The sequence below is a fragment of the Rhea pennata genome, chromosome 5, assembly GCF_028389875.1.
Source record: "Rhea pennata isolate bPtePen1 chromosome 5, bPtePen1.pri, whole genome shotgun sequence".
NCBI classification, from domain to species: domain Eukaryota; kingdom Metazoa; phylum Chordata; class Aves; order Rheiformes; family Rheidae; genus Rhea; species Rhea pennata.
The window spans coordinates 16,575,745-16,599,195 of record NC_084667.1 but is presented as its reverse complement, the minus strand read 5'-3'; the positions used below and the strand labels follow the sequence as shown (position 1 = coordinate 16,599,195).

Below are 23,451 nucleotides of genomic sequence, written 5' to 3'. Positions count from 1 at the left end.
ATGCCTTTTAGGGTATACTGAACAAGAGCTGCTATCTTTCTCATAGGTATATTCCACCTGCAGACCTCAAACACCTTCACTGTCCTCAAAACACACTTATAATCTTTGTTTGCAAGCAAAAGGTGCCCAGGGGTCAGTGACTCACAACAAGCCACACTGGACACTTGAGAAAACAAAGTGCAAAACCCAAAGCTTCTAGCCCAGAGGCTCTGCTATCCGTTACCTACTTGTGTTGTATTGTCTTGGGAGAAAATAAAGCTGTTCACGTGAGCCACAGCCACCACATAAAGAACAGGGCACCAGGTGTGGCGCAGTGCTCCAGTAACCAGTGTTCGGAAGTAGAGTCGCAGGAGGTTCAGGTTATCCTCAGGAGGCAAAGTATATTGCTCAAGAGGCACAGGGAACTGCAAAAAAAGCACCCAGTGACAAAATTAGTTTGTGTGAAGGAAAGTTCATGTCTTTAGTGTCCCCCTCCTCAACTGTTTCAGTGTGTGCTGCTATACAACATAGCGCACCTTGGTGGCACAACCTCTATTAGCAGCAGGGCTGTTACTGTCCATGCTGACTGATGTGACATGCTCTGGACAAAACATTCTCAAGACCTCTTCAGCTTTATGGAGAGATGCTTTACAGGATACATGACTGCAGTTCCTTTTGGCACAAGTAATAACAGTGCTTTCAAAGTGAGGAGACAGCAACTTCAACACCACTGTATCCTGATAACATGTCAGATAGGCTTACGTTGACCTTTGTGTTTAGCCAGAAAGGGAGAGCAGATCTATGTTCAATACACCAGAGTTAATGCTGCCGCTAACTGAAGTGTCCGACATTTTCTGACTTCACTGTTCAGCTTTAAAAAAATTATTAGATTATTAGATTAGAAAAGCCTTTAGCATCAACTTGTTTTTATTTGTTTCTCCCCTCTCCAGCAGTACAATTTTTATTCTCAGTTTTCAGGCAAGCTCTCTAGAGTTAAAACTATGTATTTCTCTTTAGAGCATCTTCTTTCTGAGATCAAAAACAATTACTGATTTTACTCAATTCAAAAGTAGTCTTCAATGATAAAATGGCCTCTATACCAAATTTCAGTCTTTGGTTACCAAAAAATATTACTGAAATATTTCTTGCCTAATAATGCATCTTTAACTTGACTTAAAACAAAACACAGGAATAAAAAATAAAAGCAGAAAGGTGATCTTGCTCAAATTTTCCAAAACATAATTTGTTTTCAAGGAACGAAGTGATGAAAACACTGTCCAAAGTATCTGGCATTTTAAAAAAGTGTGTGTGAGGGGTGTGTGTGGGGGGGTAGAAAATCTGTAAAACAAGGCATAAAAAACGAGTTGTGAAACTTTCTCCCTTGTAACATATATCACAGTTCTGAAGTCAAAGGATGAAATACCTGATCTAGAATCAAGACTTTCATCTGGAAGGTAGCATTTAGCCCTGCTCCTCTCCATACTGGTGGAAGTAGACCAGGGCTGCTGAACAAGGAGAAGCAAAACAGGGAGGGTCTACTGGGATCATCAAGAGAACTTATCGTAAGAAGGCAGCCAGAAGATCTTGACTTCTATAGCTTAAGAAACAAAGGCTCATCTGGCCAGATAGTAAAACTGGCCTAACAAAAACACTGCAACCAGGTGAGGCACAGTACTGATTTCACCTAGACTCATCCTGCTGGTTCACAATTGTTGGAAAAAAAAGTTTTGAAAGGTTAACTTTCCATCAGCAAACTTCAGGCTAGATCAGCTATTTTGTCATTTTGAAACTGATACAGAGCTTAAAGCCAGCTAAATTCAGTCTCTTGTGCTCTGCTCATTCAAAAGAAGTGTAGTCCTGCCCTTGTCAGATCAAATTTTCTTGCTGAGTGATCCAGTAAAGCACTCCAGAATAACCAACTGTGCAAATGGTCAGAGAGGGAAAATTACTGTCCATGCATCAGGCAAGAGAAAGGTTAATATCAGGGAGACTGAAGACATAGTTAAGTGAGAGATCATTGCAGGAAGAAAAATAAGTGCAAAATGGCCCTTCATATATATATTAGAAGGTGGCTGCCAGCCATTAGATCAAGCAGGATGTAGGATAGTTTCCACTGGAAGCTGCAAACAATTTTGCAACTCACTCCCTCCACATATACACACTATCTGCTCTCAAAACAAAGTTCAACAGGATTCTGAAAAGGATTATGTGATAGGGGGCCTGCACCTTTGTGGACTGGACTTCTGTTTTCCAGGGTTACAATTCATCATGCTACTTTAAAATAAAAAGAACAACAAAAATTATGTGGAAGTACCAGCAACTGCTGTCATAGCCCTAAATCAAAAGAACATTACTTTCCATCATTGTTTCATTTTACATTCCTCAGGAACAATAAGGACATTGTAAAAATAAATCAGTCATGATTATTCTACTGGATAATGAGGGATAAGGAAGGAGAAGTACTGCTAGGAGGATGTCGAAATCAAGATTGGAGAAACACAGTCAAGAGTACAGTATCCCACGGATGAGAAGTGCCAGCTAACTGTTCTAAACCAGGGTTACCTGCTGAAGTGGCACTCCCAGTGCCCTCAGGATACTTGTGTGCTCCCCAAAGACAGAGAGCCGCAGATGAACGCTGAAACGCTTCTGCAGAGGTAGAAGAACGAAGGCTCCAAAGAGTGGATCTCCAAAGGAGACACCTTCAAACTGCTCTAGGAGACTTGTGTACAGATCATGGAACGAAGCCAAACCAGGGAGAGGAGCATCCAAGTTCAGGGAGTCCAGTGCTTTGGGTTGGCAATAGAGAGAGAGAAGAGCAGCTGTGTAGCAATGGATTGGTGCTTCTAGAAAGAGGTCACCTCCTGTGAGGAAGACGCACATAAGCCGTGCAAGTTTGGCAGCAGTGGGGATGCTCTGAAGGGTTTTAGCACGCCAGGTTTCCAATAACAAGACCCATTGCAAGTTCCAGGTCACAGTGTTGACTAGATCAAGCGGGAGAGAGTTCAGCACAGCTCCCCGTGTTTCTGCATTAGTCACTTTATTGTAGAGGTTGATAAGGGGCAAGAAAGGCCAGTCTGAAGGCAGGATAGGCCCTCTGACCTCAGGAAGCAGCATTGACTGGATGAGGTAATTCTGTCCTTGGTAGGATGCCTGGGAACGCACAAGGGTAGGCTGTAAGTGAACAAAATGAGAAAGGTAGCAGGAGCGGATGAAACGCAGATTCTGGTATGATTCTCTCAGCAGGACACCACGCGTAGGCTTGGAAAAAAACGCTGCTGCAGAGCCAGGCTGCGCCAGTTTGGCACTGGTACCCAGGTGCAGGATATCAGAGAAGTCAGCTGCTTCTGGCCCTCCAGCCTTCCCTTCACTGCAAGATAAACACCCGTCCTTTAAAAACAAACAAACAAAAAATCACCACCACCACCACCAAATTCCTCACTATCATCTCCCTGGATCAGGGACAGTAGTACGAATAGAAATCCCAACAGTTTCTACAGCATTCAGTTGGGATAATACCGAGTTGCTGTAAAGCATCAGCTCTGTTCGTATCCACAGGAAATTCACAGAACTACATTTGGAGTTATCAATATTTAGCCCTTGCCACAAAAAAAACCTCCACACAATGCCAGTAGTCTGGTCTGGAGGCTGCAATCCCCCGTCCAGGGCAACAGCCTACTTATCAACATAGCTGTCAGGGTACTGAGGTGAAATACTGCGTATCATAAAAGGCCTGTATGCATCAATAAGACAACTCTCACAACAGTAGCTCTGCAGCTGGTACTGGCAAGGGTAGGGAAACAATACAGACTGGTAACCAGAATTTAGAGGGGAAGGTCAAACCCATATGCCACAATCTCAGATCAGAGACTGACCACAGTCACAGACTACTTGCCAAATTCTTACAAAATAGTAGGGCTACAGTGGTAGAGAGTTTTTTTCTTTGTTTTGCAAAAAGCACTTTCCCTTGAAACAGGAAAATCTTCTGAAGTAGTCTAATATCTCCCTGCAGGGCCTTTGTCCAGCCTCCTAGAGGGTGTATCATGACAAGTTTCAAAAAGACTGTGACAAATAAAATAAACCACTATCATCATCTCAGCCAAGTATGCGAGATTTCACATTTGAGATGCCTGTGATTTCCTTCAGGTCAAGGTGGAAAACACAGCTGTTGTCAAAACAAACAGCAAAACAATGTGTGCATGTACTTGTATATTAAGGATGAGAGGAAGATTTAGTAAACTTCAGAGTAGGTCAGGTTTTCACCTGCTTCCTAGACTCAGTTTGGTATTCACTAGTCTCAGGACAGTGGATGCTGGGCCTTGGTAAGCATCAGTTTTATCAGGGGTCATAGGACTCTTGCGACAGAGGAGATCAAAAGATATTGGTTGCATTTCTCAAAATTGTTACGCTGGAGATAAAGGTGCAACCGCAATGCTAGTCCAACCAGAAGGCTCTGTGACTGGAGAATATGTCGTGGAGTATCTCAGATTTCAATAAGGCCCTGTGAAAGGCCAAAAACTTTTACAATGTTGTAATGCCATTTTTTTTTAATCTTTCCCAAGTCTTCCTATATCCAAGACCACAAAAGGAAAAAATGCAAAGCTTACGGAAAAAACTCTGGATTAAAGGCAAGATCCAATAGGACCTCATGAGCCAGATGTTCACTCCCTGGCAACAGACGGCTTAGCAATGCCATGGCAATGCAGTGATGGAGTGAGGCATGCTGGGCATAATCTGGACAAGTGCCTGCCTGTACAGGAAACAAAACCAAACAACAGATAAAAGCAACAAGCCATTTGTTAACAAGGCAATCACAAGGAGAGGAGAGTCAGTCAAGACATGTATCTCACTGGGAAGTGAGAGTCTGAGGCAGACTGCAAGACTGTCTAGCATGCATATGGAGATCTTTCTCCTTCCCCTGAATGTCCTAGACAGTCAGGCACAGTTCTTCAGCGTACTGCTAAAAATGTTATTCTCACTCAAGCCCATATCCAGGCAAAAATATAATTTTGCCATCTGAAGTATTTTGGATTTAAGCCCCCACATCAGTAACCATAAAGTGAAGATATTACTTGCTGATGGGGGCAGAATAGTCAGACAGCTGGAGAGTCACCAGACTTCTGGTATGAGAAAGAACATGGAGGCAAGGACCAGTCATCAGTTTGATGCATTAACCCTTTGGAGAGGCGAGGGCAAAGTGAATTACCAGATGAAAGAAATGAAAGGACTAACAAGAATACCATTCTCCGAGCCAACGTTAACACGAAGTACTGTAGATGATATTCATGGCGCAGTATCCACGCAGATGAAGGTGTTACAGAGGGAGGTCCAGTCTGCCAGCTCATATGCAGATAATCCTTCAAGCCCTTGAAGCCCAGCACAGAGCTGTACTACAGAGGAATCAGAAGTGGAGATAAATACTAGTAACAGTCCCTGCTTGGAAGAAAATAAACCTTAGTCCTCTCCAAGGTCTGCCCCCTATCCTCTCCCATAGGAACACCTATCAGCTACTCCAAAAGGAAGTAGCTTGATAAATATCCCCTTTTCTGCCTCACGGCTTGCCCATATCCGTCATGACCATCCCTTCCTTAAGTAACCAGCACTTGCTGTCTACATTTTCCATAGTGCTTGGCAGAAGTCAGGGCAGTGGCTTAAGCGTTTTTTCTCTTATCTAGTAAGGTGACTTTATTAGTGACTGATCAGCTAATTCAACATCAGATCACAGAGGAAGGCTTTGAGAAAGTTTATGCCAGGCACTCTGTTCCTCTAGGGTGTTTTGTCATTTCTTCTCCAGAGTTTGCACTGCTCCATGACACTATTATTCTGAAAATTCAGGGCAACTAGAGGCAGAAAGAAACCTCTTCAGCCACTAAAGTACTTATTCTCTGGTTTAATTTTATTCCATTCTTCTTTGTTATATTGTCTTCAACACCCTCCCCTTCACCCCTGTCATTATTTTGTTATTATTTATTTTTATTTTTTTGGCTGAGGCCAAAACCCAGTTATTTAAGATCTCAACATTCTTTACAAATCCATCCTTTGCACATTATTGTTCTTCACTATCCTGCTCTGAAATAATTGCAGCTTCCCACTGTCAACTGGATATTGAAATATAAAGACAAAAACTTTTCGGGTCCTAGTTCCGCTTGTTCCGAAGATGGGAAGTATTTCTCTCTTGCACTTTGATCATTCTGAATTTAAAAAAAAAAGCAAAGGAAAATAAAAAAAACCCACCCCACACAACACTTCTGCCTTAGTCCTATTAAAAACACTCTTAAGCCTGGGAAGATACAAATACTAACTTCCCTCCTAAGCGTATCATCATTCACACTGAACTTCTAGTGAAAAAGTCAACTCTCACCTTACTGATTAGCCCTTTGTGAATGTGAGTGATGCTGCTGATGAGAAATAGGAGGGCAGTGAGGAAGGGGAAGGGTGACTTGGAGCCAACTAGGCTCAGGGAAGGTTTGCCTCCAGTACAACTCAAAGACACAATGCTGGAGACAGACTCCGGTGCTGGGGCACAGGATAGAGGATTGCACAAAGCAGAACATGGCCTGTGTGAATAGAGAAAGAGAGAGATCAGGTCAAAGAGCACTCATCCCACTGAAGGTTTCTCTTGCAAGAACGTTACTGTCTGTACCTTGCCACACGCTGCAGTCAAATGGAAGCCCCAGCAACTGTACGTAAGAAAAACTAGTATCATAGTTAGTCAGATTATTACTACTGCCATACAAACTTATGCCAGTGAGCTGTGATGAACTCTAATCTTAAGCTAAAATCTTCCTGACATGCAAAAATACTGATGCATCTCTGATGTCAAACATTTGAAAGCACTAGGCCCTTGATTAAAAAAGACAAACAGAAAACCCACACATTTTCCCATATGCACATGTAATCCAAGCTAATTAGGCTGCTCGCCTACTCAGGACATTTCAAAAATAAACCAGCAGGCAAAACCAAAAGGCCAGCTTTTACCTAGAACATCACACATCAGCACTACTTACAGGGTCCACACCTGGCATACCATGTCTGTGCAGGCAAGACCACTACAGACTGTACCATGTTGCTGAACAGTAATGGGGGAAATACAGAATCATAGAATCAGTAAGGTTGGAAGGGACCTCTGGAGATCATCTAGTCCAACCTCCCTGCTCAGCAGGGTCACCTACAGCATGGTAGACAGGGTTGCATCCAGGCAGCCCTTGAAGATCTCCAGAGAAGGAGACCCCACAACCTCTCAGGGCAACCTGGTCCGGTGCTCCATCACTCTCACAGGGAAGAAATTCCCCCTCACGGTCAGGCAGAACTTCCTGTCCTTCAATTTCTGCCCATTGCCTCTTGTCCTGTCACACAGGACAACTGAAAAGAGTTTGTCCCCATCCCCTTGACACCCTCCCTTCGGATACTTATACACATTGGTAAGATCCTCCCTCAGTCTTCTCTTCCCCAGGCTAAACAGGCCCAGCTCTCACAGCCATTCCTCATAGGACAGATGCTCCAGCCCTCTGATCATCCTCATAGCCCTACGCTGGACTCTCTCCAGTAGCTCCATGTCTCTCTTGTACTGGGGAGCCCACAACTGGACACAGTACTCAAGATGAGGCCTCCCCAGGGCTGAGCAGAGGGGCAGGATCACCTCCCTTGACCTGCTGGCAACACTCTTCCTAATGCACCCCAGAAGACCATTGGCCGTCCTGGCCACAAGGGCACATTGCTGGCTCATAACCAATTTGTCATCCACCAGCACTCCCAGGTCCTTCTCTGCAGAGCTGCTCTCTAGCAGGTCGGCCCCCAGTTTGTACTGGTTCCTAGGGTTATTCCTCCCTAGGTGCAGGACTCTGCGCTTGCCCTTGTTGAACCTCAGGAGGTTCCTCTCTGCCCAACTCTCCAGCCTGCCCAGGTCTCTCTGAATGGCAGCACAGCCCTCAGGTGTCTCAGCCACTCCTCCCAGCTTGGTATCATCAGCAAACTTGCTGAGGAGGCACTCTGTCCCCTCATCCTCGTCACTGATGAAAGAGTTGAACAGGATGGGACCCAGTACTGAGCCCTGGGGGACGCCACTAGCCATAGGCCTCCAACTGGACTCTGCACCACTGATGACGACCCTCTGAGCTCTGCCTTTCAGCCAGTTCTCAGTCCACCTCACTGTCCACTCATCTAACCCACGCTTCTGAGCTTCTCTAGGAGGATGTTATGGGAGACAGTGTCAAAAGCCTTGCTGAAGTCAAGGTACACAATGTCCACTGCTCTTCCCTCATCTACCCAGCCAGTCATTCCATCGTAGAAGGCTCTCAGATTGGTTAAGCGGGATTTTCCCCTTGGTGAATCCATGCTGGCTACTCCTGATCACCTTCTTTTCCTCCATATGTCTGGAGATGCCATTCAGATGCCATCCATATGGCAAATTCTGTCAAAGAGTCACACGTTTTTTCTGTGTCAGGTAACTATTTATTCTTTAAATGCATTGCTCTTCCACTGCCATTACTAAAAGGACTCTGCTTTTTGAAGGTAGTTTCTGCCACTCTGTATGCCTGGAACACACAAAAGCTCCCTACACTTAGAGGAAACTGGCCATAATCTGCCCAGAATATTCAGATAAGACTGTCAAAACCTTAAGGTGCAGATTAGCTAACTCTTCATTCTACCAGAGTCCAAGATAATGCTCATGATATCCAAAAGTCTGAAAAGACAGTTTGGTACTTGGCCTTCCTCTTTCCTGCAGGGACTTACAGAGCCTTTGTGGAACTCTGCAGGAGCTTAGAAAACAGTGTAATTTAAATCTTTTTTATGAAAGCAGCATCATACAGATCGTGTGAATGGTACATGCACCTCCTCTGACATGAGAGGCATCCAAATTAATCTTTCATTTTTTTCATTTTTGCCACTGAGATCGAAAAGAATCAAAGCCAAGAGTGACTAATGATCAATTTGGAATTGACCTGAAACAACTGCATGGGAGGGCAGTTTCTGCAGAGATGCAGATGCTGCAGCAGCATCAGGAGGGAAGGAAGAACTGGAGAACCTCTGCAGCCACCCTGCTTTTTGCTTTGAGGGGACAGACAACAAGCAAGGTATAGACAGAACTGTAACACACTAATTCATCCTACTTTCAGTATCACACATATGGGGCACATATATATATGTATATACACACACACACACACACACACACCAGGAGGAAATGGGAGAGGGAGGAACCGCCTGAAGCCAAACTGTTCTTTGATATATTTTCTAGGTTAATACTAGACAATTTCTATTCTACGAGCAGGTCCCCCAGTCCCTGAACCACTCCACTTTCTACATTCCTGACCACACAGTATAGCATAGAAGAGAGCCTTCCTTCCTTAGCTTCTGGCAACAGCATCTTAGTAATGAAATGATTTTACCTGAGCAAATCCCACATGTTGTGCACGGCTGGCTGGCTGAGAAGGGGCAGCAGCACCTCAAATGTCAAGTGTTCCAGTTCCTCTAAGCAGTCAATTGGATTGACTGATGGCTGCAGAAAACACAAGAAAGGAGGGGAAAAGATGGTGAATGAAGGCATTTCAATAAGGGACAAAAGCAGGTTGATCTAATTATTTTCTCTTTTGTTTAACACCTCTTTGCGAACCCACACCTTCTACGCAGTGATACAGCTACAGGTTAGAGCTAGTCTCACTGCTGACAGCAGCCTGGAAGCTGAGAGCTGGTGCCCCAAGGTGTCCTCCCACCCAAGTATTAAAGTACATCATAGAGAATCCTTAATCAGCTGGAAGTAAGGCACGAGCAAAATTCCCTAAATGAAAATTTCCCTAACTGACTAAAACCCCTTTCCTTCCCCATCTATGTGCTGATCTTCCCATTGAACTTGAAAACAACACAGAAGTGATCAGAACCACCTTAGGAAAGCAGAGTAGCACCAAAAAATATCAGTATCTCCAAAAAATATCAGCGGTGTAAAATGAGACTGACCTATTCACCAAGGTATTACTGTGGAAGAACACTGCATAGAGGAGGATCTGTAGCTTTTAGAGAACCATCCCAATTCTTCTGCCCCTAGTAAGCAATATTCCATGTTGAAGGAACATGCTGGCAATTGTTTTACTTTTTACTCTTCATTAGAATGCTGTGTTAGGATACAAAAATACTCATTGCCATAACTATAAAGAATAAAATTCAGTTTGGCTCCCCAGGTGAAATCCCTCTCCAAAAAGCAGTCAGCAAAAGCTACAAGATGTTAACCTTAGTTCTGAGTAGACTAACAGAAGTTTCCCAAGAAGGCCCAAATATCCACTCTTCTCTAGTTACTCTACCAGTTGACTTTTTGCACTATTCTATTCAAGTGTGCTACGTGCATTTTTTTAAAAAAATCAGCTCACCTAATCAGTTAGATAACTTATTCTTTTTTTTCTTAAATGTGGAAATAAAAATTCTTGATTCATAAGGACCTAAGAAATCATGTTTGTTAGCCACTCTTGTGGGCTGTCTATAAAAGTTAATCAGGAATACTAAATTGTTTAAATGGTGACCCTAGTTCTCTAAAGCTCAGCAGTCGAAAGCAGGTGAAAGCTACAACCAACCTGTCAGGTATTGAAGATATCTTTGAAAGATAGTGTTTTTCACCACGGCAATTCTTAATAAACTCATTTGTTTTGGAGAAGTTTTGCAGGCAGTGCAGAGGTCTGAATAATTACAGGCATTAAATCATCCACACACTTTGAAGACAGCTCTTCCATGTCAGGATTCAGACATGGTAGTTGGGCAGTAAAGGGAAAACTTCCATTTAATCTTCAAGCATGAATCTTTATGGTAGCTAAAGTGTAAGATAGCATTCTTCAACAGTAACAAATCGATGTGTATTATCTTCAGAAAATTCACTTTAAAAGATGATCACATACCACAATAGTAACCAGGTTATAGAATTTGAGCTTGAACATCAGTGGGGCAGCAAATAAATCTGTATTTATTGCTTCCTATTCCAAGTTCATACGGCTTGACCCTCAAAGCTCAATCTTACAATCAGACTACTGCAGCCTAACTCTCAGCCTCTACTCTGAGAGCACTCCAAGCTCTCAGCCTACAACAAATGCAAAAAAAAAAGTGCAACTTTATTCAGCCCACAAAGAGAACGGATTGTCAAACTAAATTAGGCAATATTTGCTACATACTATGGGCCTCTGTAGTAAATCAGAGCACTCACAGCACTACTACATAACCTGATTGAGACTCTAAGCCATAAGGGAGAAAGGAAGACAGTAATTTTTAGCATCGCTAATATGAAGGGCCAGCAAACTTATCTGACCCTAAACGCCACCCAGCCTAGACATGAGGTGTGGAAAACAAAATCTAGTCCTCAGCTAGATTCCTCAATTCCCTTTTCTTGTTTTCAGTGTTGCTTTTAAGTTCAGATGTTTCAGAGACAATAAACAAGCTGATGGTGGTGAGATGAAGAGAAACCCCATACTTTCAGGCTGTACCTGTTGGCCGCAAGCACTATAATAAACTCCCAAGTAGATCATGTAAGTTGTGGTTAGAGGCTGGAGAGCTTGCCAAGTTTCTGTGTGGGATATCTCCTGGAGGATTCTTTTCAGACTGGTCTCAAGGAAGGGCCGTAAGTTTGACACTTGATTCCATGTTACTGGTGGAAGAGGAATCTGTTCATTATCTTCTGAGCCCTTACTGAAACACAATGGGAAAACGACACAGAATAATGAGGATATCTCAGAAGCAATCTGTCTAAATCATCACATTTAATAGTAACCCTTCCAGTCACAGGTAATCTAGAAGACAGATACCTAATGGCAGCCCCAGGATGGGGGAGGCCGAGGAGGGGAAGGGGGGAAATCTTTGCACTTTCCTACAACCAGCCCAACTACTTCAGGTAGAAAAATCCAGTGTATAAGCTACTAAAATTTTTTTGCAAACTAAAATTTCTTTACTTGCATTACTCTGTCCTTAAGCAATTTTCTAGTTTTACCTATCATGCTACCCCAGCCTCTAGCTTTGTTTAGATTAGTCAAGAGTTTCCCACATTTCACCAGAAAAAGTACCTGTATCTTCAGCAAATTCTAATGCTTTGATGTTTATCTTCTACGAAGTAATCAATACTAAGATATTGGCCTCAATACTGGTTCCTGGGGGAACCCAATACCAGCTGGGGTCCATTGTGACCGTGGAGCTTTGAGATCCACACTGCTTTATAGGAGAGTAGAGAATGAAAGCAGTAAGAATGTGGGATTCACTAAAAGCAGCTTGATCAGTAAAAGCTCCACAGGAGAGAGGAGTAGCCCTGATTCACAAAATTATTTATGGAGAAATACTAGGTAGGATTGGTGAACCACAGCAGAGTGGAAAGTAATGACAGATATAGCTCATGCATCCACAGCTTACCTTACTGTTAAGTATCTTTTAGCCAATAAAACAATAGGTAGTCCTATTTTGAAATGAAGATGCCCAATTAGGAAGCAATTTTCCTTGGGAGTTCAGATTTATGATGCATCCCCTTTCAAACTCAGAAGATCCTGATAGGTAAGGATCTTTTGCAAGCCACTTTGCTTCTCCCCACTAGATCCTACCTGCTATACCATATCCAGCATAATAAAGGAAACAAAGCAGGAGAGCTTCACTTTTGCTCTTTTTCACCTTGCAAAGGCAATCACTAAAAAAGTCTTTTTAGGTCAGAAGAGATTTTTTGTTTCCTAAGTCTGTTGGCCCACAGGCAATTCTCAGACCCTTACAAAGGCAACAAACCTGCAGCCCACTTCTCTTAATACTGGTCCCGTGGACAGGACTCCAGCCTCTCAGATAAAGACAAGACAGGAGGTGACAGAAAGAGGACCTACCTGTTCTGCTGGGCCTGCAGTTCTGCTGTGCAACCTGCTGTTTGCGTCACACGTGTCAGGAGAGTAACCACCGCCGTGGCTCGCTGGACAGACAGCTCAAGCACAGGGCTCTTCTCACAGCAACTGCCAAGCAAGTCAGGCAGGGACTGCAGAATCCTCACCAGCACAGGGTAGAGATCCCTGCAGTATGGATGGGAGAGTGAACCATAACACCCCCACCCTCAAAAAAACACAAATAGACAGTCATGGAAAAAAGATGGCAAAGAGAGAATATTGTCACTGCAAACAACAGCTGAATGGGACCTACCTAGTACTCTGCCTCCAAGTATTCTGAGATGAATAATCCTTTGGAATAATTATTTTCACTTTTTCCTGCTTCCCTAGTTCTGAAGTTCTTGCCCAAAGTAACCACATGTTATAACCATGCAAATTTAACTTTTTTTTTTTGCCTTTTTTTTTCCTTCTTAGCATTATTTAGGGTTTTTAAATATTTTATATAATTTTTACTCCCTGATTGAGCTGGAAAACTGAAAATACTGTTGTGAAGAGAGAACCTCCCTTCTGAAATTTAATACAGGCCTTCCTTTTACTTCTCTTTGGGCAACTCTAAAGCCACCTTAATGATTCCAAGTCAGTGCAAATACAGGGAAAAGATTCAGTTTCTGAGATAAGTCAGACTTGACCTAATGAAGGTCAAGTACAAGAACTTTTATTTTTGTACTGAACTGAGAGCAGATGCAAAAAGCAGAGTCTATCTGCTTCAACATGCCTTACTTAGCTTGAATGTTGGTGACTGCTCTCCAGACCTCCTTTGAGTCAGATTCAAGCCCTACATGTATTATGATCAAAGTGTCTTGTGGTCACACAAGGATAGGTTATTTGTGCTTTTAGGGGAAGAAGACGCAGTCCTAAAAAGCTAGCGATCTCCCTTAGTACAGAGGAAAAACAACACAAATAACAGCATTTAAGCACAGGAGAGAAAAGAAAAGCAGAAAAAGGAACTCAGCATGAACTTTTACTGCAGGAAGCTGAGGAAAGGGAGTTGAGCCTGATCCTGGAGACCCCTATATTTGCTGCTCTAGAACAGGATGTCCATTTTCTCTATTGCATCCCCTACATCCACCATCCTCATCTCTCCAGCTTTGTGCTGTACCTGTAAAGATCACAGGCCTGACCATAGCCAGCAGCCACAGCCCACAGCCGAAAGGCTTCAGTGCTTAGCCTGATGGCTTCTTCCCTTGGCAGGAGCAGATCCAGTGGGTCTTCAGCAATAAATCGACTTAACCGACTCTTCATTTCAAATTTGTTGAGCTGTAAAACAAAAGCAACCAAACAAAAATAGACAAAGAGATAAGAAGCATCACTCCATGCCTCAGATAGTCTCACACACCAAAAAAGCTGCAGATTTCAATTCAGCCTATTCTAAACTCCCCTTGCACCGCTCAAATCTGTTTTCAACTTGTATAATCTTAAGGTGCCTGCTACAAAGGGTTAACAAATGGTTAACTGCTATTACAAAGGAAGCATCCCTGGAAGGGATGCCTGTGTTACCTAATCCTTTCTCAACACAAATCAACTACATCTAAATCATTCCTGATGGTTGTTTGTCTAGCTCACAGACACTCTTGTTTCGAAGGCTCTCTACAGCATTTAGCTGGTATTTTAAATGTATAGTTATCTTTCTTTAACTAGTCACAAACAAAAATTTATTATTCAAGTGTACATGTAAAGACATATCTTACACCAAACAGTGTATACAAAAATACTGAATGGATACTGATCTGCTTTTTAGGAGGCCACACTAGATGGCTTTCAGAGATCCTCCAACCTAAATCTTTCTATAATTCCGTGTTTATTTTACAAAAAGGGTACATTCTGACTATTAATTTTGTACGATTATAGGATTTTGATGTTTGGAAGTGCTCTGAGGTTATTTTAGTTTCGAACTAATCATGATGTGACTCATTTACAGTTCTCTAGAAATAATTTTTATCCTCCCCAACAACAGGATATTTTTGCTTAACCATAAGCGAGAGAGCTTCTCTCTCCCTCCCCCACACATACAAAAGCTTATGTGAGCTCTGCCTAAGCAAACGAGTTGACAAATTCTTTTTCACAACACATAGATGTATTATAGACAATTAAAAATCCAACTCTTTAGAATAATCTTGTATGGGAAATCAATGCACAGCAGCAAGAAAGCAAAGGAACTGATAAATCAAGCTATGAATTCTGACACTCCTCCTACAGAACAGAGGGCAAAGTCAAATTTATTTCTAGAGGAGGAAGATAGAGAAATTTTGTTAAGTAAAATAAATCTTAGAACATTCCCACACTGCTGATTTTAGTTTAGTTTTTGATTACCTTCCAATCTCATGTTTAAGTGCCTGCCACAAGCTATGCCAGAGCAAAACAGAACCAAAGCCTGAGTGGCAGGAACCTTGTATGCAATTTTTGCACACCTTGAAAAACCTGGAGTATGCAAGTACTCTACTGAAGGAGAGTAAAATACAAAGTTTTTTTTTATTATGTCCCTGGAGCCACTTACAGCCTTTAAATATCTTGCTATCCATTATCAGCACATTAATCTATGCATTTTATAGCACAAATGGGTGTTCTCCTGCTGATGTTAGCAATTTCCTGCATGGCAATTTATTAGATGCTGTTAACAATACCAAACTGAAAACCCTAAGACAGCCCACTGCACTGTAATGGGTGCTGCTATTGGTAGATGTTCTGCATTTATAGCACCAATGCGACAACCTATATGAGTGAATACAATTATCTCTGAAATGGAAAATCTGTCCAGAAATGGATAAGATGTGTTGGAAATACTGATAAATGACTTCAAAATTATTAAGACAAATTCATGACAGGGAAGTTCAACTAGGGCTGTAAAACACAAAGATAAAACTGTATAACCCCTGGTTTAAAAAGTCCTAAGCTGTAGCTCAGTAGAACATGGAAGAATAAAGAGTAATACACCTGAAAACATGCTCTAAGCATCTACTATTTGCCAGTATTACCGAGCTACATGGTGCTACACAGTGTTGTGCAGCTGCATTATAACAAACAAAAAATATTGAAAAGCTTGAGCCAATTTTTCTACCGGTACAACGGCAGAAGGCAACACTACTGTGATACTGCCAGCAATCTCTTCAAAACACACATATGCACCCTCCCCACAAAAGCTATTTTAGTTTCTTTACTCCCCTTCCCATTCCGTCTTCCAAATGATTTTTTAAAAGTTTGTCCGCAACTAGCAGAAAACAGCTATGGGATGCAGAGACTGTGGGGCTAGGACCTACACTATGCTTAAACCATTTGCAAGCCTATTGATAATAAGGTCACAGAACAGATGAAGTTGGAAGAGATCTCTGGAGATCATCAGGTCCAGCTCCTCTGCTTAAAGAAAGACCAACCTGACCAGGTTGCTCAGAGCTGTATCCAGTCGGGTTGTGAATACCTTCATGGATGGGAAGCCCACGATCTCCCTGTGCAACCTGTAGCAGTTTGACACTAAAGGGTTTTTCTTATGCTCAAGTGGAATTTTCCGTATTTCAATTTGTGACGTTGCTCTTTGTCCTTTCACTGGACACCACTAAGAAGATCCTGCCTCTGTCTTCTTTACTCCCTCCCCTCAGGTATTTAAATACACTGGTAAGATTCTCTCCCCTAAGCTTTTTCTTCTTGAAGCTAAACAATCCCACCTCTCTCAGCCTTTCCTCATATGTCAGATGCTCCAATCCCTTAATCATTTTGTTGACCTTACTGCATCACTTTGCTCCAGAATGGGACTGCAGTCAGAATCCTGACCCAATCGCTCCCAGTTCCATGAGCAATGGTCATGTCTGAATCAAGCCCTTCAGCTCAGAGTCACCTCCAGTTAATTATTTACGTAGAGAGCAAGACACAGAACAAAGGCCTTTGCCATCATAAAAGCTCTTCCAGAAATCACTCACCATTCGGGCTGTTGCATTTCGGCCTCCAGATGCCAACACTCTGATGAACTTCATAGCACTGGCACAAGGAACTCCATGAACACTTGTGAGTAAACACCCTGGTTCAGCCACTCGGGGATCCCACTGTGTAGGGAGAAATTCCCTGACAACGGTCTCAATCAACCGAGGACAGTCAAGCAGCTGCAGAGGAACAGAAGGCAGCACAAATAATTACAGAGGAGCAATATTAGCAGCAACAGCAAAATATCAGTTTACCTAATTCCCTTACCATACCTCCATCTGTTCCTCTCCTCCCTTTCTCAAACCTTTTTCCCCCCAATTCCAGAGCTCCTTATGATTACAACAGGAGATTTACCTGGTTGCATGCTTCAGAGGAGTGCCTTGCTATGTGGGTGAGGATGTGCAGGATATCCAGGACCACAGTTGGAACAGGTTGTACCACCTCAAGGATGTACCTCAGCCGGTGCTGAATTCGTGTCTTCAAAAGTCCCTAGGAGGGGAAAAAAAAAATCATTATGCTCCTAATGCTTGCTCTCTACACTGCACCTGCTGGAAGGGAAAAGCAGATTCAACTCTTCTCCAGATAGAAGGTTTTTAAATCACCACTAGGGAAACAAAGAGGTAAGTTTCTGCAGATTTACCGGTATGCAAGCAAATGAGCAGAAGCTACCTCAAGAGAGCAGGAACACCTGAACTTTTGTTCCAGATCAGGACGCTGGTAGGGTTTAGATACTTTTGTTTTTCAGAGAATGAAATCATGAGTAAGTGATCGGGAACAGGAAGAGAAGCTTCCTTATAAAAGACTACTAAAACCTAGTATTACTGGAAAAGGTACTCTTGCTCTTTTTTTGCCCTGCCTATCACATCCACCTAATTCAGTACTCTGTCTCTAATGCTGACAGTACCTGTTAACTTAGAGAAAGCTGACAGAAGCAAAGAACAGACATTTATTCCTATTTTGCAGTTGAAAAAGAGAGATACAGAAAGATGATGTGATTTTTCCTGGCAGAAGACCATGACTGGTGACAGCACTACAAAACCAATATTCAATTTAAGTGATAGTGTTACATATTCCTAGTTCTGGGAAAAGGCAATTCCACAACACCAGGGTTCATAGCACAGATACTTTCTAAAAGTTGCAGTTGGGTAAGGTTGTAGTTCTAGGCCTCTGAGTTCAACTACTGGTTTAAACATTCCTCTTCCAACTATCTGGAGTAATTGGGTTGTACCAGCCAATAGAAAGGTGTAAAACAGAAGTTTACAAGAACTGGAAGAGTGGAGAATTTTATCCCAAATCTTCTGAGCCCAGGCTACTTAGAACAAGTTAAAATTCATCATGCTGAATCACACAACTATTTCCAGAACCACAGACTGATTTCATCTCTTCTATCGCTGCTGTTATTTCTTTTAAAACAGTGCCAGTGTCACCGTGTAGAACAAATCTAAAATCATGAAGCCACTAAATGAGACCAGACACCCAGATAAATTACTGCACCTGCCCAGTGAAGTTTGTAACCAAGCGCCATTTGAATACAGGCTCAAGCACTTGAGGATAAGTCATGTGATCACAGACTTTTGCCTCAGCATCACCCACACGGTTGGGTTTGAGAGGACAAAGACAACTATTTTCAGTTCTCATATCAAGAATGTGGAATTAGGCTAAAATATATGAGGAATTCCTTCTAAAGGTTATAGGTTTTTTATCTGAATGATGGAAATATGAAGAAGGATGCAGATATGAATGGGGAAGGATGCAGATATGAAGGGGGAAAGTTGCTGCCTTATGCCAAATAGAAAAGGGAGCATCAGTGTTCAAGTCCAGCTAGTTCATAGCTATCTAGGTTTAATGCCCTTTCTAAATTTTGCAATACTGCAGACATTTTAATAGTGACTGAAATATTTTCAAAGAAAGTGAGCTTGAAAATCATATCTATATGCAATGTTTCAGCAAATCTGGAAAAAAAAAAGTGTGTACCTATCTATCTCAAGGTCATCAGTGTGCTTGTTGCTGATATCCCTAAAGGAACTCAGAGACACTTAGTGATATCAAAGCCACAGGTCAGCAACAAATCTCACCAATTTTAGAAGTCAATAAAATTACCCTTTTGGTAATATATGACAGCAACATTATACCCAACAGCAAGGAGAGAGTTCTAATGCTCATTCAGACTGCTCTAATAATGTCCATACTCATTTCAACAACACACAAAGACATTGTGCAGAGTGTATTTTCTTAATAAAATTTCAGGCCTTGCTCTGTGCTTACTTTTATAACATCATATCTGGCCACATCTGGATCTGGCTTGTTTTCATCTTTTAATTTTTTGTCTTCAGACTTCTCAGTTCCAGTTATTTCATCCTCCTCATCTTCCTCCTCCTCCTCCTTGTTGGGGAGGAAAGGGAATGCAGCCATTCCTTGATACCACGAGAAAGTCAAATCAAGATATTTCTGTAAGGAGAAGAGCAATTTTCACAAAGAAATTATGGAAGAAAAAAAATTTTCAATAATGCTTTTGATTACAGCATGCTTTACTGATTCCCACTTACTCTCAGGAAAGCAGAAAACAATAAAGGATATTCTAAACGTGTACAAGTAGGATGCAATGTTTTTAAGGGTAGTCATTCTAACCTATGATCCACAGACACTTGGGAACCCATGAGAAACAATTAAGAAAAGCAACTGTATTGTGAGGTGAATTAAATTCACTAGACAGGAAATAGACATGCATCTTATCTGGAAAATGTTTAAGATAAAAAAATAAATAAATAAAATGAAAAAAGAGAACTCAAGGGCTGTAGAGGTTAAACTAGGCATTCATTGGCCCTGCTCCTGTGTCTGGCCCTGTGCAGAACTGTGCATGGGTCACAGATAATGCCGAATGGTCACGTTAAATTTCTCACATTAAAATAAACACTATTTAATGTATTTGTTCTGGGGCAGCACTGCAATAAATGAGCTTTCAACTCTTCAGAAAAGGGATTGTGCCCAAACCAGACTTACTTTCCCTAAAATATTTTAGAATGTAAAAGATAATTTGTTTACAAATTCTAATCCAATGCTTTTGCTACTTAATAGCTGCTTTAAAATTCTTGATCTGGTAAACACAAATAACCACTCCATTATACAGAAAAAAAAAAGTGGTAGACTTCAGCTAAAGTTTGAGATGTTCTTGAAACAAATGAAAGATGCCAGGTAGTTGCAAGCTATTCAACTTAAAAAAAAAGAGAGAGAGAGAGAGAGAGAGAGAAATAAGTTGAAAAGCAAGTGAGCAGCATAGTCAGAACAGTCTGGACAGTAGGGGATGAGGCTAGGAGTCCATCTAAAATACCAAGTTTGAGATTATAATCTTCATCCCACTAGGGGAGGAAAAGCTCAAGATAGTATCCAGGTCTTCAAAGGAAACACAAAGAGAAAGGTTTCTCGTAGCCACTAGCGACTAAAGGAAAAATTCAGGCTGCATTTTTCATGTGTGTTGATCTTCTGTGTATATAGGAAGGCTAAACCCTGTTTGTCTTACAAAAGCCAGAGGAAGAATGCCAAACGTTCAGCCCTGCCCATTCCTCACAGATAGATACCTTCTGAAACTCAACAGCAGGAGACTATAGGAAGGACAATCCAAAATGATAAAATACACTGACACGGTACTCAGTGCCGCTTTTGGCATATAGAAAGTCAGCAATCTCTTCTTATATACGACACTGCACCACAAGTTTTTGGCTGTGAATAGAGCAGGGCAGACAGATGCAAATTAAAGTAATATCAGAAGGGAAAAAACGCACGTTGAGGGCAAGACTCATCTCGGAGTACACTATTAGACATGTTGCTTAGAAAAGGAGTAAGATGTAGGGGAAGCTTCCCAGTCCTTCATTTCCCTTGTCTTTCCACTAGGGATAGTACTGGTAGCCTCAGAGAAGCTGCATGAAACTTCTTGAAATCTGCCCACGCTCTCCCTTGCTAGCAGCCCCTTTGCAGCCTGACACACGAGGAGCTCTCATGGAAGGAAGGGGAAACAGGCTACAGCTTGCTTTGCCCATAACGGTCTGCTTCTGCCCAACCAGAAAGATGCATGGATCTTGCCAGTCAAAGTTATTCGGTACCTCTGAACATCCAAAAGAGCTTCAGCCTTTTGACAGGGGAAAATCATCAAGGAGAAAACAGACATGTGAGAAGGGAAAGAAGGTATTTATTAACATAAGAAAAAGCATTAAAGAGCAATAAGAAATGGACAGTGAGAGGAAGAGAACAGTATCAGCATTAAGCACACGGGGAAACAGGGAGACTACTTAGTCACTGATCTGTTCAGAAGCAGGAAAACTGCAAAGCAAGAAGCCAACAACATAAAAAGTCATATTAAAAGAATTAAGTACTACACTTACATTAGTGGTGACATGATATTGATCATAAAAAACTCCGATGGGAGAGAATCTCAGCAGCCTGCACTGAATTTAACCTTGGGCAGAGCCAATTCAAATAGGAGAACAGAATTCTGAATCTCTCCAACTTGGGTAACACCTGCCTCAAGGTGCTGCAATAGTGTTCTACTGACCACTAAGCTAATCTGTTCAACAAGTCTTTGTTTGAGCTACTTACCTCACCTTTTCCTTCTGGTTCCTGTAACCAGTTTGGTATGAAATCAAACCTAGGCACTTAATGATTCTCTCACCTCATCATCGAGAGACACCAGCAGAGCCCGGAGAGCAGCAACAGATGCTGCCATGACATTTTCCACTGCATCGTCCAGTGAGAAGCGCAGCAAGAAGAGAAACCCAGCATCAAGGAGCAGACGCAGAACACTGCCCTTCAAGGAGGAAGCGAACTCCCCAGCCCTGGACTGAAACGCATGCCATACAGAGCCGGTGTTAAAGCAGTCTTATATCAATCATGTATGTATCAACACTCTGTGTGTTGGCCACTTCCCATTTTAATTGTAAAGCACCTAAACTGTGTACTGTCAGCATAACATGTTGCTCTGCTAGGTAAAAGCTGTTTCCCAAGGAGACTGCAACATTATCTATGGGTGCAGGACATTTTTGTATCAGTCAGTCAAAAACAGGGATATGAAAGGGCAAAAGAAATGCTTTGTGATTTCAGAGGCCCTGGAAGCAATGTAGTAAAATCCACTTAGTTACCATCAAACTGAACACCTGAGCCACATTCTGAACACTTGCTGTTTTCATTGCAGTTAGTCTTCCGTGCTAGATCTCTGACCACTGACTGATCCAGACCATCCACATTCCAGGATTGCCCCACATGGCATGCATCACAAATTGCTGAGCCCTCATAAATTTGTATGCCAGAAGAGACAGGCTTTCTAAGGAACGTTATCTACTAATGCAAGGCCCTTGTTCCTGTATTGTGTGCTTACTCTTCCTCTCTATATAGGAAGAGGGAGGGTCATGCACATGCTTCAAGAGCAGTTACAATGCACACAGTCTGGAAGCCAGCCAGAACATTCACCCTGCTCTGCATGCTATAAACATCTCTCTTCACTTAAAATTCTGCGACTCAAGGGCAACCCAGGAAAAAAGTTCTAAAAATAACTTCCATGTTCCAATGACATTTCAGCAAGTTCGTGCTATACTTCACACCTGGTTTAAGGGATGAGAACTTCTTTTCTGCTTAGATCAATCAGGCTCTGACTAATCCACAACCATCCCACTATAATAATAATAATCATCATAATCATTTTTGCAGTGATTCGGGGAGGCAATATGGGGCTATTAGCTATTTCCCATATAAAAGGAATAAGAAAATTAATAATTTCCTCTTCTCTTCATTCTAGAGACAGACAACTCCAGTCCATACTGCAAAAGACTTTTCTCTCTGAAGTCGGGACTCACCTTCTGACTTTACCCTACGTTCTGCCCCATTTTTCTCCTCAAGATCACTTTGTTTCTTCTTCTCTGCTTCCCTTGCTGTTCGAGGGAAGGTTAGCACTTTGCCTGAGAGCTAAGTGTAAAGGTACCTAGAGGTAAATATTCATTTTGCCTTATGATGTTGGCACTTTGCTCTAAGAGTAGGCTGGTTCAGTCTCATCCTCCTACAGAACAAGCACATCATGAGGCTGGTTCAGGCAACAGGACTGGAAGGGTCATTGCCAAGGATACATTTGCCACAAAGTAACAAAAAAAAAAAAAATAGTAACTTGTGCCCAGAGAAATAATGGAATGAAAGCTGCAGTACTGTAGCAGAACAATATTTGGAAGCACCTCCCTCCAAAAAAAGCTGAGACTTTTTTTTTTTTTTTTTTTTTTTTTTTTTATGTCCCAACACTGTCTCTAACAGTGCAGAGATTGTAAAAAGAATACCCTGTTGGTGATTTTGCTCATGTTGACTGAATAGCCACAAGCAAACAACTAGTACCAAAGAATCTGGGCCCTGATCCACCGGGAGCTTCAATTATGGGAAAGAATTCCATGGAAAGCCATTTACCTTTTGAACAATACGACCCAACACCTGTAGAGCCAGGGTCCTCTGTTGAATAACTTGGCTGCGAGACAAATGAAAGAGCTCTTGGAGAGAATAACCAGCCCTCTAAATGGAGAAGGGAGAAAAAAAAAAAGACCAAAAGACCAACTAAAAAGAGCTATAGATAAAACCAGGCCCCTTAAAATAAGACCAGGTGTAAAACACTGCATAACAGCAGATAAACTGCAATGCAATGTTGTTTGCTGCTTTGTATCAAATG

General features: G+C 42.0%; 1 protein-coding gene across 4 annotated transcripts in view; it reads right to left on the bottom strand.

Annotated features, from left to right (window-relative positions):
- RPAP1 (RNA polymerase II associated protein 1) overlaps positions 1-23,451 on the bottom strand; it is a 43,914-nt gene that overhangs the window by 3,407 nt on the left and 17,056 nt on the right. For 3 of the 4 annotated variants that reach the window (XR_009958614.1, XM_062577613.1, XM_062577614.1), the window contains exons 10-23: positions 23,196-23,297; positions 21,427-21,594; positions 19,029-19,211; positions 17,118-17,252; positions 16,763-16,942; positions 13,954-14,111; positions 12,801-12,980; positions 11,436-11,637; positions 9,366-9,475; positions 6,338-6,533; positions 5,217-5,366; positions 4,584-4,726; positions 2,542-3,346; positions 228-404 (exon numbers count right to left, since the gene is read on the bottom strand). Coding sequence is in view for 3 of the 4 variants with exons in the window: in XM_062577613.1 (XP_062433597.1) it covers positions 228-404; positions 2,542-3,346; positions 4,584-4,726; positions 5,217-5,366; positions 6,338-6,533; positions 9,366-9,475; positions 11,436-11,637; positions 12,801-12,980; positions 13,954-14,111; positions 16,763-16,942; positions 17,118-17,252; positions 19,029-19,211; positions 21,427-21,594; positions 23,196-23,297 (2,889 nt within the window). In the remaining variant the exon portion in view is untranslated. Of the gene's footprint in view, positions 1-223; positions 405-2,541; positions 3,347-4,583; positions 4,727-5,216; positions 5,367-6,337; positions 6,534-9,365; positions 9,476-11,435; positions 11,638-12,800; positions 12,981-13,953; positions 14,112-16,762; positions 16,943-17,117; positions 17,253-19,028; positions 19,212-21,426; positions 21,595-23,195; positions 23,298-23,451 lie in introns of all 4 variants that reach the window. The other variant, XM_062577615.1, reaches the window with a different exon arrangement.